The sequence below is a fragment of the Petaurus breviceps genome, unplaced genomic scaffold, assembly GCF_028583685.1.
Source record: "Petaurus breviceps papuanus isolate PSGF00001 unplaced genomic scaffold, PetGlider_PUasm1.0 37, whole genome shotgun sequence".
NCBI classification, from domain to species: Eukaryota; Metazoa; Chordata; class Mammalia; order Diprotodontia; family Petauridae; genus Petaurus; species Petaurus breviceps.
This window is the reverse complement of record NW_027186296.1, coordinates 109,015,450-109,034,229: the sequence shown is the minus strand read 5'-3', so window position 1 is coordinate 109,034,229 and position 18,780 is coordinate 109,015,450. Positions and strand designations below refer to the sequence as shown.

At 37.7% G+C, this 18,780-nt stretch overlaps 2 protein-coding genes across 2 annotated transcripts in view; both read right to left on the bottom strand.

Annotated features, from left to right (window-relative positions):
* The window catches only part of HELLS (helicase, lymphoid specific), a 37,050-nt gene extending 28,493 nt beyond the window's left edge, over positions 1 to 8,557 (bottom strand). Inside the window, exons 1-4 of the mRNA XM_069099275.1 lie at positions 8,358 to 8,557; positions 7,885 to 8,009; positions 2,374 to 2,496; positions 1,013 to 1,069 (exon numbers count right to left, since the gene is read on the bottom strand). Coding sequence (XP_068955376.1) covers positions 1,013 to 1,069; positions 2,374 to 2,496; positions 7,885 to 8,009; positions 8,358 to 8,388 — 336 coding nt within the window. The 5' untranslated portion in view covers positions 8,389 to 8,557. The remainder of the gene's footprint in view (positions 1 to 1,012; positions 1,070 to 2,373; positions 2,497 to 7,884; positions 8,010 to 8,357) is intronic.
* Positions 8,558 to 13,336: 4,779 nt separating this feature from the next.
* TBC1D12 (TBC1 domain family member 12) overlaps positions 13,337 to 18,780 on the bottom strand; it is a 140,137-nt gene continuing 134,693 nt past the window's right edge. Inside the window, exon 13 of the mRNA XM_069099274.1 lies at positions 13,337 to 15,342. Coding sequence (XP_068955375.1) covers positions 15,274 to 15,342 — 69 coding nt within the window. The 3' untranslated portion in view covers positions 13,337 to 15,273. The remainder of the gene's footprint in view (positions 15,343 to 18,780) is intronic.

Below are 18,780 nucleotides of genomic sequence, written 5' to 3'. Positions count from 1 at the left end.
GTGTGTGTGTGTGTGTGTGTGTGTGTGTGTGTGTGTGTGTGTGTGTGTGTGTGTGTAAAGTTACAAAGAGTTGGAAAATGAAAAATGGGTTGAGAGAAATGTATGGGATAGGTATTTATGACTAAACTCCAAGACACTAGTGTTAAGTTAACCAGCAATGTTGGTGACCCATGTTAATAGTAATTAAACCAAAAACTATCACTTTTAAACAAACAGTTTTATTAGCAAAGGGGAGGAGGGGAAGGCAAGACATCTCAAAATAAAGAAACCATCAGGACAAATTTACCTAGAAAAGAGACCACCTAGACTTTTACCTAGGGTTAATTATACTATGGGGGCACCAAATTCTCCAGTAGCAGAAAAGATTAAAAAATCCTACTTTTTGCTTTAATGTATTTCAACACACCACCTAATAGAAACCTATACCTAGGTTTTTGTGGTCTCATCCAAGTCAATAGACACCATATGCATGTATGTGTTTCATATGCTGTATGCAATGTACTGAAAATAGGAAATGACTATATCTGAAATTTCAGGGGCAGTCACAGAGGTCTATCCTAGAAACTGCTACTCTTTCTGATAGTGTTACTTGCCTTCAGTACATAACTGAAAATTTGAGTAACTGCTATAACAAAATACTAAACAAAAATTTTAGACTCCAGGCTATGGATGGAAACATAAGAGAAATGGTCTCAAGGAAGACCTGCTAGGGACAAAGATTTCAGGAAAAACCAATGCAAGTTCCTTTCCATTTGGGAAATACAGTCAACTTTCTCATGCTACATTAAATGGATTTAGTCCTAAGTGTTCATGAGCATTTAAATATATTCCCCCCAAAATGTAAATCAAATATGGACAATATGCAGAAAACAGAAAAGTTACCATAATACAGGAAGAAAAAAATTTCAAAGCAATATTACACATTTTACCGAGGGTATTTTCCTGTCAACAATAGAATCAGAAACTTCAAGACATAATATACTGTTTTTAAAAATCTGATTTAACAAATTACCTTTGAAACTTTTAAAGCTTCCTTTTTTCGCTCCAATTTCTCTTTCCTCTTCTGTTCCTGAGAAGAGATTATCTTAAGTGTCCTTAAAGCATATACATTTAATGACTTCTTGATTTACAGAACCATAGTCCTAAAAGGGAGGTATTTGAAAGATCATATAGTCCAAACCTTTCATTTTGCAAACAAGGAACCAGTAACTTGCTCCAGGTCAAAAAGGTAGAGTCAAGAAGCAAAGACAATTTTTCTGACTTCATATCAACCCAGTATTCTGCCCATCATACCATAAGACTATTTATTTAGTATTAAGTGTAAGTCTTTGCTCTAGATAAAAAGTCAAGACTCCTGTTCCTGAATCCTATTTTTTTTTAATTTTTGAAGAATTTTTAAACTTAAAAATTTTTAATTTAATTTTTTTAAGACTACAGTGAGTTTTGGGGGAGTATATTATATCCTAATATTTGTACATATAATTCCTTTGGCCTATAACTTACATCAATACAAAGTGAGACTGAGAAAGTAAATGTAAAGCTCACAGTCATACTGTGTTTTAATGTTTATATAATGTGAACAAAACAAAGCAATAAAAAGTTAAACAAATACAGCTTACATAGACATAACTTAGAACTTGGGTTAAAAAATCTAGTACCTTATTTAAAAATCACATTTCTCAAAAAACTGAGCATTTAAATTAACTTTTAAATTTATTTTATTAAATGGTTTTGCATCCAGAATATAAAAAAAAAAACACAGGTACGAAGTTCCTTCACTAAGTTCTCCCTCCAACATGTTGAAGTAACCTCAGATTCTTAAAAGCTTTGCCAAGAGAACGAATACTCAGGCAGTTGCAACTGAGTCAGAAAGTCCTCAAGTATGGACCCAATGGCAGTGTGTCTGTCTTATGAAGACTTGTTCAGTCGTTTCTCAGTCATTTGTGACTCTTCATAAACTGCATTTGGGGTTTTCTTGGCAAAGGATACTATGATGGGTGCCATTTCCTTATCCAGCTCATTTTATAGATCAGAGAAATAATGTGTTAAGTGCTATGCCCAGTCACACAACTATTAAGAGTCTGAGGCCAAATACAAACTCAGGAATTAAAGTCTTCCCGACTCTAGGCTCAGTACTTTATCCATAGTGGCATCTAGCTTCCCTTATGAAGACTAGCCTGGTTAAATTCAAAGTGATCAGAAAGTTGAAGACCAGATAAATTCTGGTCAATCAACTCATGAAGATCTAGATGTGTGGAATGTTGCAATCTATGTCATTCATGAAGGTGAAAATTCTTCTGAAGTACTAAAGGACATTTAAAAATTTTTTTATCTTTAGATTTAAAACTACCAAAACTATTTTCAATTACTCACCTCCATCTGTTGCTGTTCCATTTTGGTCAACAAAAATTTGGAGTATATATTGCTTTTTTCAAGTAAATGTTGAAGTCTCTTGTAGCGAATTTCATTAGAATCTCTATCCCAAGACATGCGAGCCTAACAAGAAGATTTTTTTCGCTTATTATTCCATGCCTTTCTCAAATATTTCTTCTATAGTATACACTATGAAAATTCAGTCAGTCATACTGTGTTTTAATGTTTATATAATGTGAACAAAACAAAGCAATAAAAAGTTAAACAAATACAGCTTACATAGACATAACTTAGAACTTGGGTTAAAAAAATCTAGTACCTTATTTAAAAATCACATTTCTCAAAAAACTGAGCATTTAAATTAACTTTTAAATTTATTTTATTAAATGGTTTTGTTATTTGTAAATTTATTTGTTATGTTTTTGGGTTAAAACTGAAGGTATGGTAAAACTCAAATATATTTTATAGAATAGGAAACAATTGTTAATTATATTAATATAATTAAATGCTGGGTTGTTTGGTTTTTGTTTTTTTTTTTACTAAAATATAAAATGAATATTGAACTAGCTTGGTCCTTCAGTGGTAGGTGACCTTGGCTTTTCCTAGATTGCAATAACAAAATCCAAACTCTGACAGATACAACTCCAAGGAAGAATTGTTTCAAGTATGGGTTTAAAGGACATATCTGAGGATTAGCCTAATTAAGTTCAAAAAGGCTTATTACCAGAAGGTCAGTCAGCGGGAGAGATATTTTTTCAGGTTTAGCAACACATGAAAACCAACTACAAAGGTGTGGTATGGTTGCAATCTATATGAATAAAAATAGATACTTTGGTGTAAATTACTGTCTGTCCTAATGTTTTCTTGCACTGTGAGTTAAGTTAATGTAAGTTAACATTAACTTTTCATTATCTATATGTTGAAATGCTCTGCCTCTGACACCAATAATAAAACATAAACAAGGGATAAAATAACAGGATCAAAGATCCAGAACTGGAAAAGACCTAAGAAGTCATTTAGTCCAACTTCTTCATTTTGTAAATGAGGAAACTAAAGTCCAGAAAGGTTGAGTCACTGTCCAGTCACCAAGATTCTGATAGTCTCTCCACTATCCCATTTACTGTGTTATGCATACTACAGCAAATACATTTCTATAAGACTTGTGAAAACACAAAAAAACCCACAAAGAACACATAAACCCTGTCCCCTATTTATTTATAATCTACATGAAGTCACAAGGCACATATACACAAAAAGCAAAGAATACTTCTTTCAACTAAGTAATAAAAGCTAATTTGAGACAGAGAAATTACTTAGCTAGAGTGGTCAGGCTCTAAGAGGGAAAAAAAACAAAAACAAACTATTGACCATGATTCAATTTAGGCCCAATCCTCCCTTCTAGCCTCACCTCTCCCAATTACATCCATAAATGAGCTCTCAACTCTATTCAGATTGATGAAATAGTACAACATACTCATCCTTACTTCGCTCATAACATGTCCCCTCCCCCACTCTACTAAGGAATGCCCTTTCCCATTCTATTTCCAATCTAAATATTAACCCATTCTTAAACTGTCCAAATAGAGAGACACCCTATGAAACATAACCTCACTATTCCAAATACATCATTAGCATTTTTGTATATTATCAACAAAACCCAGCAGGAAAAAAAATACTACAAAATAACTACAGAATTATATAAAATGTAAAAAGAAAATCCAAACCCTTTTTAACAAATAGTCAAGCAAAATAATTTCCCACACAATAGTGTAGTAGCTTTTTTTTAAGTGTCAAAGAACTTGAAGCTAAAGGGGTATTCATCAACTGGAGAATTATGGTTTATCAATGAAATGGAATATTACTGTAGGATAAAAGGGATTCCAGAGAAACCAACAAAAACTTACATGAACTGATGCAAACTAAAGCAAGTAGAACCAGAACAATTTATACAAGGATGTAAATAAAAATACTGAAAGACTTAAGAATTCTCATCAATGTAATAATGACCATTCACAAGTACTGATGTTGAAGCATACTGACAGTTGAGATGTACTTGGACTCAAGATAAAGAACAAGACATACATTTTTGTACATGGCCGTTGTGGATTATGGAAGGGCTTTTGGGGGGGTTTTCCCCCCCAATGGGAACAAGGAGAAAGATAGGGATAGGATTCCAAAGGGAAAAAATGAAAAGCTACCAGAAAAAAATCAGACAAGGAAGATGGTTTTGAAAGTTGCACATAATTTATCAGATACTTCAAGGAAGGGCAAGCTCTACATAATAGAGATTCATGGTTTCACATAAGGACCCTCCTTATGTTCTACAAAATATGTGGAAATGTTAATTTTCTTTGCTATTTTAAGTTAAAAAAAATTAAAATGTGCAGACACTCCCCCCCAAAATCTCCCATAAAAAAATTTGGGTAAGGAAATTTCCTCTATCAATGTAAATGAACACACTCCCTGCAAATTACTAAGATCCTAAGAGAGCTGCCTAGAGCATTGTTAAGTTAATTGATTGTCCTACCATCACACTACCAATATGTATCCAAGGTGAGACTTGAAGCCAGGTTGTCCTGGCTCTCAAATAAGCTATTATATCATGCTACCTCTCTATAAATTATAAAATACAATTTTGTAATTTAGAAAGCATTTTGATATTGCATTATAATTATCACAAAGAGACACTAATTTCTAGGTGGTTAGCAAAATAGCATGATGAAAGAGTATAAAGTATTAATATTTACCAATTCAGAGAGGAGTGGAAAAATTTTCTATTTCCTTATATTCATCACATATCTGTCATTGGAAAATTATTTTCCTCTCTAATATTCTAAATTAATTCATGTTCTTTTCAATAGGACCATAGGTATAGAGCCACACAGGACCTTAGAGCCCCTCTGTCTTGACTCTTCATTTTAAAAAAGAGGAATCTGGTAACCAAGGAAGTTAGAACAGAATTTGAACCAAGTTCTCTAATACCAGAGGTACTGATCTTTCTATCACACTATGATGTACCGATAAGCACTTACTGAGTGCCTACTAAATGCCAGGCATTATACCACATGGATAATAAAGGATAGAAAGACAAATATGAAAGTCTCTACTCTCAAAGAGCTTCCATTCTATCCCTAGGAGTCACCTGTGTATGATGCATGAAATATAAATACAAGATAATTCATAGGGGGAGGACAACAGAATGGGCAGGGGTTGGGAGACAAAAATAGACTTCCCATTCTCAAAGAAAACAAGGGATTCTAAAAAGCAGAGGAAACACAGGAGCAATTCTGGGTACAAGGAGACAACCTACACTTCCCAATTAACAATAGCTTTCTTTCAAAGGGAGATGGTTCATGAATACCCAAAGAACCTAAAGAAGTGAATTTCCTTCCAGAGCCTCCTCCCTGCTTTTTTCAAATACAAATAAGACATTTTCTTTAAGTTTAAAAAAAAAAGGAAAAAAGTTGAATCTATAGGATATCTATTTTTTCCAGGATTAGAAGTATTCTTCTAAATGTGCCACAAAGTATACCCTTAACAAATATTGCCTCAGTAAGTGCAACATTCAACATTATATCACCACCATATAGATTTCAAAGCATTTTCTAGTTAGAATGCAAGTCAGTAAGAATCAAAATGGGAAAATGAAGTAGTCAAACCAGCCTCAGTCACTTACAGTGTGACCCTAGGCAAGTCACCTAACCTGCTGACCTCCCATTTTCTCAAAAGTAGAATGGAAAACAGTAACAGCACTTACCTCACAGGGTTGTTCTGAGAATCAATTGAGAGAAAAATGGTAAAAATTGCTTAGCAGAGCCAGGCACATAATAGCTCCTATATAAATATTTATTCCCTTTCCCTTCAATCCACTATATTTTAAAATTGTTGAAGCAGGATGAGTAATTGTATTACATACTACAGGTAATTATAATGTAGTGTGCACTTAAACAGCATAGAAGTAGATTTAGAATGGACGTTAGAGGTCATTTAGTCCAATTTTCCCATACATGGGATAACTCAGGCCCAGAGGGCTCAAATGATTTGTAGTCATCATTAGGTAAATGATGTCAGAGCAAGGATTCCAACCAAAACACACCACCTCCTTTCAAGGTGGTAAACCATAGTTTATGTCCTTCCTATATTAAGTAATCATATTAACAAAGGACCATAACACAGCTAGGGTCCTGTCAGTCCTAAATGCAACCTCTTTCAGGATGAGGAATAAAAAAAAGTTAAAAGAGTTAAATGGAAAAATGATAACTTGGGTAACTTTTTTATGTGCAGAAAATAAGACTGATATAGGAGATAGTTATCATCTCATTAACATCTCATGAAAATCTCTGCACATTTCAATGGCTCTGTGGTCAGTCTTGCTGCTCTATCCAATGGTTCAGAACACAAGATATTCAGACTTTCCAAGTTGGTGTGATGGGCTAGGAGTTTTCTACACATTTCTTAACACTGCCTGGATATGAAAGCAGCACACAAACTGTCTACTTGGTAACTCTTGCTACCTAACTGACCTGCCCCTCCTCTTCTAGTCATATACCTCCCTAATCAGCACTAAAGGTGAGTTAATTAACCAAGAAATGTTTGCATTATCACCTCAAAGTCACCAGTGAAAGAACACATCGTGCTGGCATTTCAGATGCTACTCAAATCTAGAATAATTTTAAAAGCTAGAAGTTTTATTTGCTGTCAACTAAAGTTCTATTTCTATGTCTCTCTGTGGCATGGAAGCGGGCTCCAGATTCTCAAAGCTATGTTAGTAAAATGAAATCTTTGGTAGGTAAGCCTTGATAGAGCTTCATATATAAATGGGATAATTTTTTTGGCCACCGCACTTCAAGAAAAAAGGCACAAAAGGATTATAACCTGTATTGCTGGAGGGAGTACCAAGTGCTAAAGAAATTTCACTTAAGTAAATATTTTCTTATTTAGGATCAGAATATGAATCTAGAGACAGAAGGGTTTCGAAAACCATCTACCGTGTCTCTCTCTCTTATATTAAGTTATTCCAAATTGTGACATGGGAAATAAAAATAGGTGGAAATGGTAACAGCTTAACTTCTTTCAGGTCTGTAATAAACAGGAAAACAGAGACTGGGAACTTCGTGTTTTATGTTCTCATGACCTGAGCTGAAGCCTATCGGTGTAAAGGTGATTGTAAGAAAAGGTTAAAATGTTCAAAGGCACCGCCAAGACTGTTTTTTAGGAAAATCTATAAAACCAACTGTTTTTAAAAGAAAATGCCCAGAAAGCAATGTTACACTTTAAATGCTTTTTAAAAATTTTTCCAAATGAATCTTTTTAATGGAAATTACGTAGTGTGGTTCACAGCATTTGCACTGCTGACATCTCGAGATAAGTCAATACGACGCTGCCACCAGAGCTCTAAGCTACTCAAAATTTTCAAAAATAAATGTTAACATCATTTCCAACGTTGGAAAAGCTCGGCTGCTTTAAGTGCGCCTTTTGCCCTCCCTCAGAAGCACTGCTCTGGGACCGTACCTTCTCCAGCATTTTTCGCTCTCTCTCCATCCCGACCGCTTCCAACTGCTTTTCCTCTTCCAGCATGGATGCGGTGATCACCGGGGTGTCCTCTGGTGGCTGATCCATCTCTGCCGCCTCAAGCCCTGCATTCAAGGGAGGGGAGAAACGGCTCTTGGCTCCCAGGGGCGGCTGCGGCGTGCCGCGTACCAGCGGCCCCGGCCCCCGTCGCTCCGGTTGTCCAGGAAAAGCTAAGAAAGACTTAGCTGGGGGGGAGAAGGGGGTGGCCGGAGGCGAGCCCAGACGAGGGCGGGGAGGCGGCCCCGGCCCCCAAGCCCATCAATCAATCACCAGTAAGGAAGCTTCGTTTTCGCGGGAAACTCAGCGCGGGGCTGGCCCTCCCCCCACGGGCTCCGACAACCGCTTCATTTCCCCCTCAGCCGCCTCTCCCCAGACCCCCGGCTCCCCCTCCCCAGGGCCGAGGGCGCACTCACCGCCGCTCTGGTGCAGGCGTTCGGCAGGCATAGCCTGGGAACACGAGCGAACGAGGAAACAGGCGCCGCCGCACTTCCCTGACGGAACTCCGGAGCAGCCTGCAAACCCGCGCGCCAATTTTCACCCAACCCCCTGGTAAGTCTCGCGAGCTCGGTCCTCTCACGAGACTCTCTCTGGGAAAACCGCGCGCTTCTCCTTCCTAAGTACCCTCCCCCTCCGCCTTAACTCCTCCCCCTCCCCGCCCCCAGTCTCGCGGGGTTTCCTGTTCGCCCCCCTCCCCCCTCCCACCCAAGTCAGGTGGGCCGCTGCTTCCTTCTGATTGAAGTTTTAGTCTTTCTGGTACCCTCCCAGACCAAGCTGGCCGCCGGGAGTTCCTTCAGACAGGGAGAGAGAAAGTACAGGGGAAGGCATTTTTTATCCGTTCTCAGTGAAGTACGTGATGCCTCTAGAAGACGCTGGCCTTGGAGGAGGGAGTCCTGAATTCCCGTCCATCAGACCCGTAGCCCGACCTCCCCATGTCCTCATCTAGCGCATGAAGGGGCCGCGACCGCCTAGCTGCTGCCCGTGTTGTCTGTAGGGGAAGGAGGGATCGGCTTCCGCCCAACCTCTGGACCCGGGAGGAAAGTTCTAGACTAAGAAGGGAAGGGGGCTGGCCCCTAGCAGGGACCTGGGCTCCAAAACCCCATTGTACACGTAAGCTGCCCTCGGCCACGCAGTTGCAGCCGGGATTAGCGAGCAGCTCGCCTTTCCCCCTTAATTCTGGAGCCTCGAAAAACAAGACTTTTAACCCCTTTGTCACTTCCCGCCGAGCACACCCCCACCCCATCTTCGGAGCAAAACCGCCCCACGCCTTACCTGTGTCCCACCCACGGGGCCCGCGGCCCTGCCCGGATGGACAGCTAGGCGTCCGTTCTCCGTCTCTCCCCTGAAGTCACGATGGGGCGCCATCGGACTCGTGAATTCCTTCCCGTGGAAAGTGCTGTTCCCGAGGCATGAGGTCCTCTGCCAGTTCCGCACCCCCCCCCCATGACTCGCCTTCGTGCACTTCGCCTGGCCCTCTCTTGCCCTCGTTAAACTTTGTTCGGTATCAGTTACCTATTTTATTTATTGATTTATTTATACCTAATTTATGAAGCACCTACTGCGTGCCAAGTACCGTGCTGAGGAAGGGGATACACAGAAGGAAAAACCTGCCCGCTACTAGGCTACGCCCAGGGGAGGCAGTGTGAACTGAATCCAAAGTATCTTTGGGAGTTCACTAGCCCTTAGAGGGGTCGGGAAAGGCTTTGGGCAGGGGATGGCACTTTTGCTGCCCCTCCAAAAAAAAAACCGAGAATCCCCCAAAACATTCCAGGCTTAGGGACCAGACAAGGTAAAGGCACAGAGACACAAGCTGGGACATCGTGAGTTCAGAACTGCAGGAAGGGCAGTGTGACTGGACTGCAGAATCCAGGGAGTCGAGCTTGTGGGGCCAGGTTGTAAGAGCCTGAAATGTCAAACACGGAGTTTATATCGATCCTGGAGGCTGAAAGCCACTGGAGTTCTTGGAGCACCGAGCAGCATGGTCAGAATCTGTGCTTCAGGAAAATCATTACTGCCGCGGTATACATGAGAAAACGAGGGGTGAGAGACAAAGCAGCGACGCCAGTTACAGCCATTCTGCAGAGTTCATCAGAACCTGAAATACGGACCTGGCCACAAGATGGACAGAGGAGATGGGCGCAACAAATGTTGTGGAAATAGAAAGGACAATATTTATCAAATGATTGGTGATGTGGAATGGGAGTGAAGAATTGAGAAAAACACTAAGGTTGAGAACTTTGGTGAGTAGAAGAATGGTAGTGTCCTCAAGAGTAAAAGGGAAATTTGGAAGAATTGGGGGAAAAACATGAGTTTATGGGACACGAAGAAATATCTTGAAGTTTGTTGATCCTCAGGAGAGACCTCCTCCATTCAGCAGCAGGAAGGGAATAAAGGAGGAGACAGATGGCAGAAGAGAATTCAGGGCTGGGTTTGACAAGAAATGTAGTGAAACAGGAGGAGAGCAAAAGATTCAAAAACAGACAAGAGTGGAGAGTTGAACTAGTACACTAGGCGTTTGAGATGAGAAATGATTATACTTGAGGGAGACCAAACAAGTTATTGCAATAGTCCAGGAAAGAAGTGATGAAGGTCTTAAGGAGAATGGTAGTTATGGGAGTGATAGGACAAGATCTGGCAAATGAATGAATATGTAGAGTAAGAGAGAAAAAGAACCTAAAGACAAAATTAGTAAGCATCTCGTGGATAATGAATGAGCAGAGACTAAGACCAGACCAATAAGAGAATCAGGAGAGTACAATGCTGAGGTGTGGGTTGTAAACTGAGTAGAAAGCTCAGGAGAGGTCAAGAGGATGGAGGAAAATGGATTTGGCATTTAAGAAATCATTGGTAACTTTGGGAAGAGGGGTTTCTGAGGTCAGCAGCCAAACTGCAGAGGATTCAGGGAAGAGAGAGAGGAGACAAAGTATCAAAGAATGCTCCAGCCATAATTTGTATTGCAGTCCACTTATGTGTACCCACTCTGTGGCCTTAATAAATGAAATTCAAGTTATCATAATTGTTATTGCCTGTAAACTAAAGGTTTATTGATGAATGTGCTATATGTAAACAACAAAAATCTCACCAGATATTTTATTCCATCTATAACCAGCTTTTTTTAATTTTTTGCTTTTTGGAGGGCAATTGGGGTTAAGTGACTTGCCCGAAGTCACAGGGTTAGTGATGTGTCAAGTGTCTGAGGCTGTATTTGAACTCAGGTCCTCAGGTGCTCTATTCACTGCACCACCTAGCCGCCCCTATAACTAGCTTTTTAAAGAAAACCTTTCCTCATCTCCACAACTCCCACCTACCTGCTTGTGCACTTCTTCCTCCCCAAAACTCCCTTAACCTCCTATTTAAAGGAAGCTCAAAGATGACTAGAGCATCAAGGGAATGCTGAGTCAGGAGACCTGCCTCGCACACAGTTCAGGATCTGCTGTCATTCACTACCTTTCTGAAACTGGTTTTCCTTATTTTTTAAAATGGGGGTGGTAATCTTTGCCTCCTTACTTAACAGGATGGACTCCCTATTTCTGGCTCTGATTAACTCTCATCTAACTATTGCAAAGTTGTTCTAATTGGCTTCACTGCTTTGTCTCTCACCCCTCATTTTCTCATGTATACTGCTGCAGAAATGATTTTCCTGAAGCACAGATCTGACCATGTCTCTCAGTGGTCAATAATCAACCTTAATAGCTATGGAAAAATTTTGAAAACTATATAGGGGGTTATATAATCATTATAATAAAGCTTTAAATATAAGTTGTAAAATGAGAACGCAGACAAAGGCATGTAATCAATTCTTGTCTCTATTTTTGCATTTACTATCAAGGTTGTATCAATTTTATCATAACATGTTTATTACAAAATTGACTTCCAAATACATATAATTGTACAAAAATCACTTAATAAAACCATGAAAGTTTCCATTTTTCATCATGTCAACAAATGAAAAGGTTTTGCAATGCAGCAAAAAGATGATTTCCTTAAGAATGGTCACAATAAGATAAATTCAGCCTGCAGCATGTTAAAACCTCACCAAATGAGGTTAATTACGGGAAGACTAGTCTGAATTAATAAAATATAGAAATGTTATCTTCAAAGAAATGAAATTTTACTTATTTCTAGGACATGCAGGAAACCTAAAAAAGTGTAGTATGAAAGAAGCATTGTTTTTAACAAATAAATATTTGTAATTAGCATATTAAAGCATTACCTAAGTACCCTGCCACTTTGCAATTAAATTACATGTTAATGAATGAAGCATTCTCAAAATACGTTAATCCCTAGTAGCTGAACAATTTCTTTAAAGTTTTGTTTAAATTCTTACTTTCCTAAAAAAGTAAAAGGCAAATCATTTCTATTTCAAATTTTCACAAATACTAATCCCATGAAGTCCAACTTAATAAGATTTTACTATATTTGGGAATCTATAACAGTTTTTTATTAAACCCTGGTAATGGCATGATATTAAAATGTCATTTATGCCAGACAGATACAGCTCTTCATTATCAAGAGGGTAGATGATCCACCAGCAAACTTTCTTATCAGTTTGATGTGTTCTCTTAAGGAATGCAAATTAATTTTAATAGCAACCTTGCCAAGACAAGAAATAGATTTTTGCTATATTTGTTGGCACCAAAAAAAAATTACAATGCAGTGTAATGTTAATTAAAAATTATTTGGGATCACAGTTTTGCAATACACATATTAGTACAGCTATATTGAAAGTGAACTGAACTAGAAAAAAGTAACGCCAATTCAAAGCTACTGGAAAAGTTGTTAAATTAATCTGAGAGACTAGAAATTTCGATGCCTTCTTGCTAATGCTAGATTGTCTCTTTAGAGTTCAGTAACAAATTAATCATTTAAAGACATTTGACCATGGGCACATATAACCAAGAGGATCTGAGAGATTTGCAACTTGCTCTCATTCGGAGTTGCTATGAATTCAAGAGCTTAGTGCCTTCTAGCAGCATTTGGAGTAAGAATACCCAGCTGTAAACTAGAGAAATGCTGCCCAGTCATAAAAGAAAATAGGAGTAAGAAAATAGTATGCTACCAACTTTTAAGAAAAGTTACTTTGCATAAGTATACAAGTGAAATAATACTATATTAAACTTCACATTATTATGATGACATAGTAAAATGTTTTCCATTTAAAAGAAAATTTTAATAAAGTAGCTATCTTACACATTGACATATGAACTGTGTACAAATGGCTCATGGGCAAATACAGTATGCTACTGCAGCTGCCAATACTGCCAGTCCTTTAGGACCAAAGACCTGGGGCAATGCTAAGCAAGAAAAATTTGGCAAAAAAATAGTTGTTGTTATTTTCCAGCTTCAGTTAATTAATGCAGATAACACAAAAGTAATGAAGACTCATTTCAAGTAATTACTCTGCTTACAATTTTATTTACATAGGAATTGTTATTAGTGGTCTTTAATGTGTCCCTTGTATTTACATTTTTATATACAAACTTATACTTGAAAGGCAAAGAAACTGTACAATAATAAAACAAAATTGGAAGAAATAACTTGGTTCCAACTAAAGAAATGAATACATAAAAATAAAATTTAACTTAGACATGTGGTATTCTCAATATAGTGACTGCCAGGGTTCAATGCTCCTCTATACTGAATACTTTCTAGGGCCATCAAACACAACAAAGTAGGTGACTGGACAGGAAGGAATGACTATAGTCATTCATTTCAGACACTGGAGTGGCTTCTTATTGTGATACAACCCCACCCCCAACATTATTTTACAGAAAGTTTCCTCCCCCAAGTAAGCTCCACAGCTATACTACTAGGAGTAACTATTGAGAGGCCCTCCCAAGTCACAGTGCTAGAATAAACAGGGGGATGGAAATAAATGGCCACTCCTGGGTTCTATGTTTCTAAAGAGGCAGTCACCACATTGACAAGGATACCAGACCTGTTAGCTTGAAGACTACATATTAACAATATAAATAATGTGCTTAAAGGTAGTTATAAAACAAACTGCAACATAAAAGCATTCTTTAAATAAGTAGCATGTTATGCAGATACTGCTCTTAATATTCAAATGATTCATTTTAGTTCCAAAATTAAAATGTAGTGATAAATTTGATCTCAAGTCTACCAGTGATTAACATAATCAATACACAATAAATATCATCAAAGTCTGACTCATTAGAAAAAGTTAATGTTGAATTGTATTACTGCTATCATTCATGTCCATTGATTAAAAAATTAGGTTTTTCATCATCTAGAGTACATTTTGCAAGTCACTGACTTGGCTATAAATTAAGGTTTCAAATGTCAAATCTATATTTACAAAATTTGTTGTTCAACAGTGGAAGGATTTTAAGTACAAAGAATGTCAAGTCTTTGCCAAGCACCATGCTACTTAAAACTGTCAGCATTACATACTAGGGTAGTTTCTTTACAGTGATTAAACAATCACTGTAAAACCTCACTTTAACATTTATGGATTGACTACCAAAGCCAAAATTTCTGCCCACTAAAGTGCAAAAAAAATCCTTTTCTTCCACTAGTTTTTCTCCACTTTCATAGTGTTTTATGACTTCATGAATAAAATCATTTCTTAGACTAAAAATGGAAAGGCTAACATTCCTCTGTTAAGAATCTTTTAAGGAATGTCCACATAATTTTTCTGCAATAACGAACATAAAATACTACAGAAAATACCTGAAACCAGTGAAGTACAATCTACCACCAATATTTCCAGTTCCTGAGTTACACATATTTGCCCCAACTGATGAATGAAACTGAATGACATCAGTGACCCAAATAAGTTTAACCCAATGTTTAATAGTCTTAGGCACATAGACAACAAAGAAATTTATTTGGTCCATAATATTTTCAACTGGTTAAATATGGAGGTAATATCTGTACTGAGGGGTTTGGTTCAGAAAGTAGTTTGGGGTTCAGACTATTTAACATGCCCCCTTTTGACCTCCAAAAGTGCCCTTCTGGTAACTTTTAAAAAGAAAATCATCATGCCTCAAAAACTTTTAAGTACCAACCAAGATTATTTAAAAATTTTATTGCATTAAATTCTTTACCTCAAATTATGGAATATGAACTAGCAACTTTCAAAGCTTTTCTTTGTGAAAACTGTTTTCCCCACACAATACTTTTTAAAAATAATACTGGCAACAGGATATCCATTTATCTACTTTTGCCACTGAGTGAAAATTCAACATTTGTCCATATCTCTTGATTCTTCTGGATTTCTCCAAAATTTTTCTCTAATGTTTTTTACATAGAAAAAAGTATTTTATTAAATTGGTTTCTACATTTCAATTAGTCTTTTAATTGTGAAGATTAGCTTTTCAGTGCTGGACTATGGTTCTTGTCCCCTTCTTTAATATCCTTCATTACAGATGCAAACACCTGAAAATGATTTGAAATAAAGATTAACTCTCAAACATTCTCTCCGGGAATTCCTTTCTGGGAATGCATATTAAACTAATTGATTTCCAACAGTAACAGACTACTAGCTATTAACTTAAAAACAGAAAGCAGCTTTTTTAAAGAACCATCAACACTGTTTCTCCACCTCCCCATCCCCCCCAAAAAATTGGCATCTCTTACATTCTGTTTTGTTAGGTAAAATTTTAGATTCTAATTTTATGGTAATGACCTTGTAAAAATACCACTAAATCACCATTTGGAGAAGTAGTGTGGAAGAGAAGAAAAAGCACTAGGCTTAGAGACATGGGTTCTAATCTGGTTCAAATCACAACCTGTCTTACTCTTAGTTTCCGCATATGTAAAATGGAGATAATACTAGAGCATTACCTACCTCAGAGGATTACTTATGAGGAAAACCTTTGGTAAACCTTAGTGTGCTATACAAACATGAATTATACCTCCTCTAAAGCCACTAGATTCCCTTTCTATAGATTGATGATGAAACTATAACACATATGAATTCAAATATACAAGGTGTCTGCAAATTACTGTCCATACTACACATTTCCTCTACTAAAGTGCTAGATGATGGTATGAAGTTAAGTCAAGAATTTTGCATTTGACAAAACAGGGAAAATAATAACTCATAACAGGCTTGTATGAGAATATGTCTACATAAAAAATAACTGCAAATTTTAAAGCATCATATAAATTTAAGTCATTCTGAGGGAGAAATGTGTAGTTGGAGTTTTTGGGTAAAGATAAAGGTAGAAGCAGCTAATTGTCATCAGGGCCTAATCCAGAAGTGCCATGATATCTTTGTGATAGGAGACTTAAGATATTCAGAAGTCTGCCAAAGTTCTATGACAAAAGCAGGGTCCCCAATGATTTCTCAACTTACCTTGATAATAATTTCTTCCCTTTAAGTATAGAGGAACCAAGGAGAAGTTCTAAATTTGGATCTGATAGTCACAAACAGTTCATGGAATGAAAATGCAGGGAATCTTGTAGGAAGAAGGAACTAACTACTGTATCCATATTTCAAATGGATCAGAGGAAGGTTAGACAAAATCCCATGCACTATCATTCTATAAAGAAAGTCAGCACAGGTCAGATAGACATCTCTCAAAAACAAAATTCTGAAGACACAAACAGAAATAATTCTAATGGAAATATGCAAGTTTTCCACAGAGAACAATACAGACAAAAAGGAAACTCATCAACCAATGTAGATGTTTAAAAGAAATATACAAAGGTAGAAGCAAAGACAGGTAACAGAAAATGAATTCCACAAAATTCCTCTCATTTCTACCCCATGAACTGTTTATGACAATCAGATCCAGAATAGAACTTTTCCTTGTTTTCTTTACCTTCTGAAGGGAGAAATCATGAGTTTATACTCATGAAATGTTCCCTAAGAACAGTGTCAGGATTGTTAAAGCTCAACATGAGACATGGCTGTCAGGAAAGCTAAGGACAGCCCAAAGAATGCTTTGTTTTCAGTCATACTGGAGAAAGAAGCTTTAGGGAAGGGACAGGGATGCTATTTGGGGTGAACAAGACAATGACAACTGCTGCTACTTTTTTTTCTCTTTTGTTATTCAGTTGTTTTGGTCCTTTCTGACTCTCTGTGACCCCATTTGGGGTTTTCTTGGCTAAGATACTGGAATGGTTTGCCATTTCCTTCTCCAGCTCATTTGACAGATGAGGAAACTGAGGCAAACAGGGACTTGCCCAGGATCACACAGCTATCAGAGGCTGGATTTAAACTGTGGTCTTCCTTGATTCCAAGTCCGGTGCTCTATCCACTGCTCTACCTAGTTACCCCAGCTTTATTTTTTTCTCTACCAAGAAGTTTTTTTTGACTGGAAAAGAAAAAATAAATATGGCAAAAAAGGAGAATAATACCAAAAAATAAAGTGATAGTAAGCGAAGAGGCACCTAGCCTCTACTGAAGAAGTTAAGTCATTCAGTCCAAATGAACTATATCTACAAATAAAGAAAAAAAAAGGCAAATACAATTGTTGAGTCGCTATCAATAATCTCTGGGAGACAGGGGTGGCTAGGTGGCACAGTGAATAGAGCACCGGCCCTGGAGTCAGGAGAACCTGAGTTCAAATCCGGCCTCAGACACTTAACACAAAAACTCGCCATGTGACCTTGGGCAAGTCACTTAATCCCAACTGCCCTCCAAAAAAAAAAATCTCTGGGAGATAAAAGAATATATAAGATCTGTTACTGAATTGGAGAAGAGCATATGTTTCTTCTGATTTTCAAAAAAAAAAAAATGAAAAGGATGTATCTATAAATTAAACTAGATTTCAATTCCAAGAAAAATTCTATAATATATGAAAAGAATCACTTAAAAAAGTAAATAGTTGGAGCAGGTAGGCTAGTGCAGTGAACAGAGCACCAGCCCTGGAGTCAGGAGGACCCCAGCCTCAGACACTTGACACTAGCTGTGTGACCTTGGGCAAGTCACTTAACCCCAACTGCTTTGCCTTCCCCCTCCAAAAAGCAAAAGAAAAGGAAAGGAAAGAAAGGAAGCAGTAAGCACAAGAAGACAGCATTTATTAAATACCTAGTATGTGCCAGGAACTGATTAAATGTGTGACCAGATGATGACAGATCAACATTATTTCTTTGAGAATGCCTTCTACTTGTTCTCTGGACCACATCTCCCCTTCCCTCAGTAACACATTTCATCTTAATGATACTGCCCCCTCCATAATCTTCAATCTATCCTATACACTAGCTTTTCCTCTATTGTCTAAAAACATGTCAGGTTCTCCCCAACCTTTAATAGAAAAGAACTTTTACCTAATCCTGTCATTCCTTCAAGCTACAGTTCTGCATTCCTCTTCCTATCACAACTATACATGTTGCCTCTATTTCCTCCCTGCTCACTTCTCATTCCCTCAAAATCTAGATTTCAACCATAACACTCAATTGTGAGGTTACCAATAATCTCTCAACTGTAAAACTAAATGGGCTTCTCAATTCTCATATCTGCAACATCTGACAAAGTTAACCATTCCCTTCTCCTACATATTTTTCTTCTCACCAGGTCTTTGTTAACATTGTTCTCTCCTGATTTTTATCCAACCTATCTGACTGTTCCTCAGTCTTCTCTGCTAGATAATCACCTACATCTCATCACTGGATCTCCCCCCAAAGCATTGTTCTGAGCCTTCTTCTCTTCCCTCTCTGTAGTAGTCAATTAGCATTTATTAAGCACCCAATTTCGTGATAATATCTGCACTCAAGGAGCTCACAGTTTGATAGGGCAGACAACATTCAAGCATTTGTGTACAAACAAGATATAGACAAGATAAACCAGAGATAATCAACAGAAGAAAGCCATGAGCATTAAAGGGGAACAGAAGAGGCTATTTGAAGAAAGTGGTACTTTAGCAG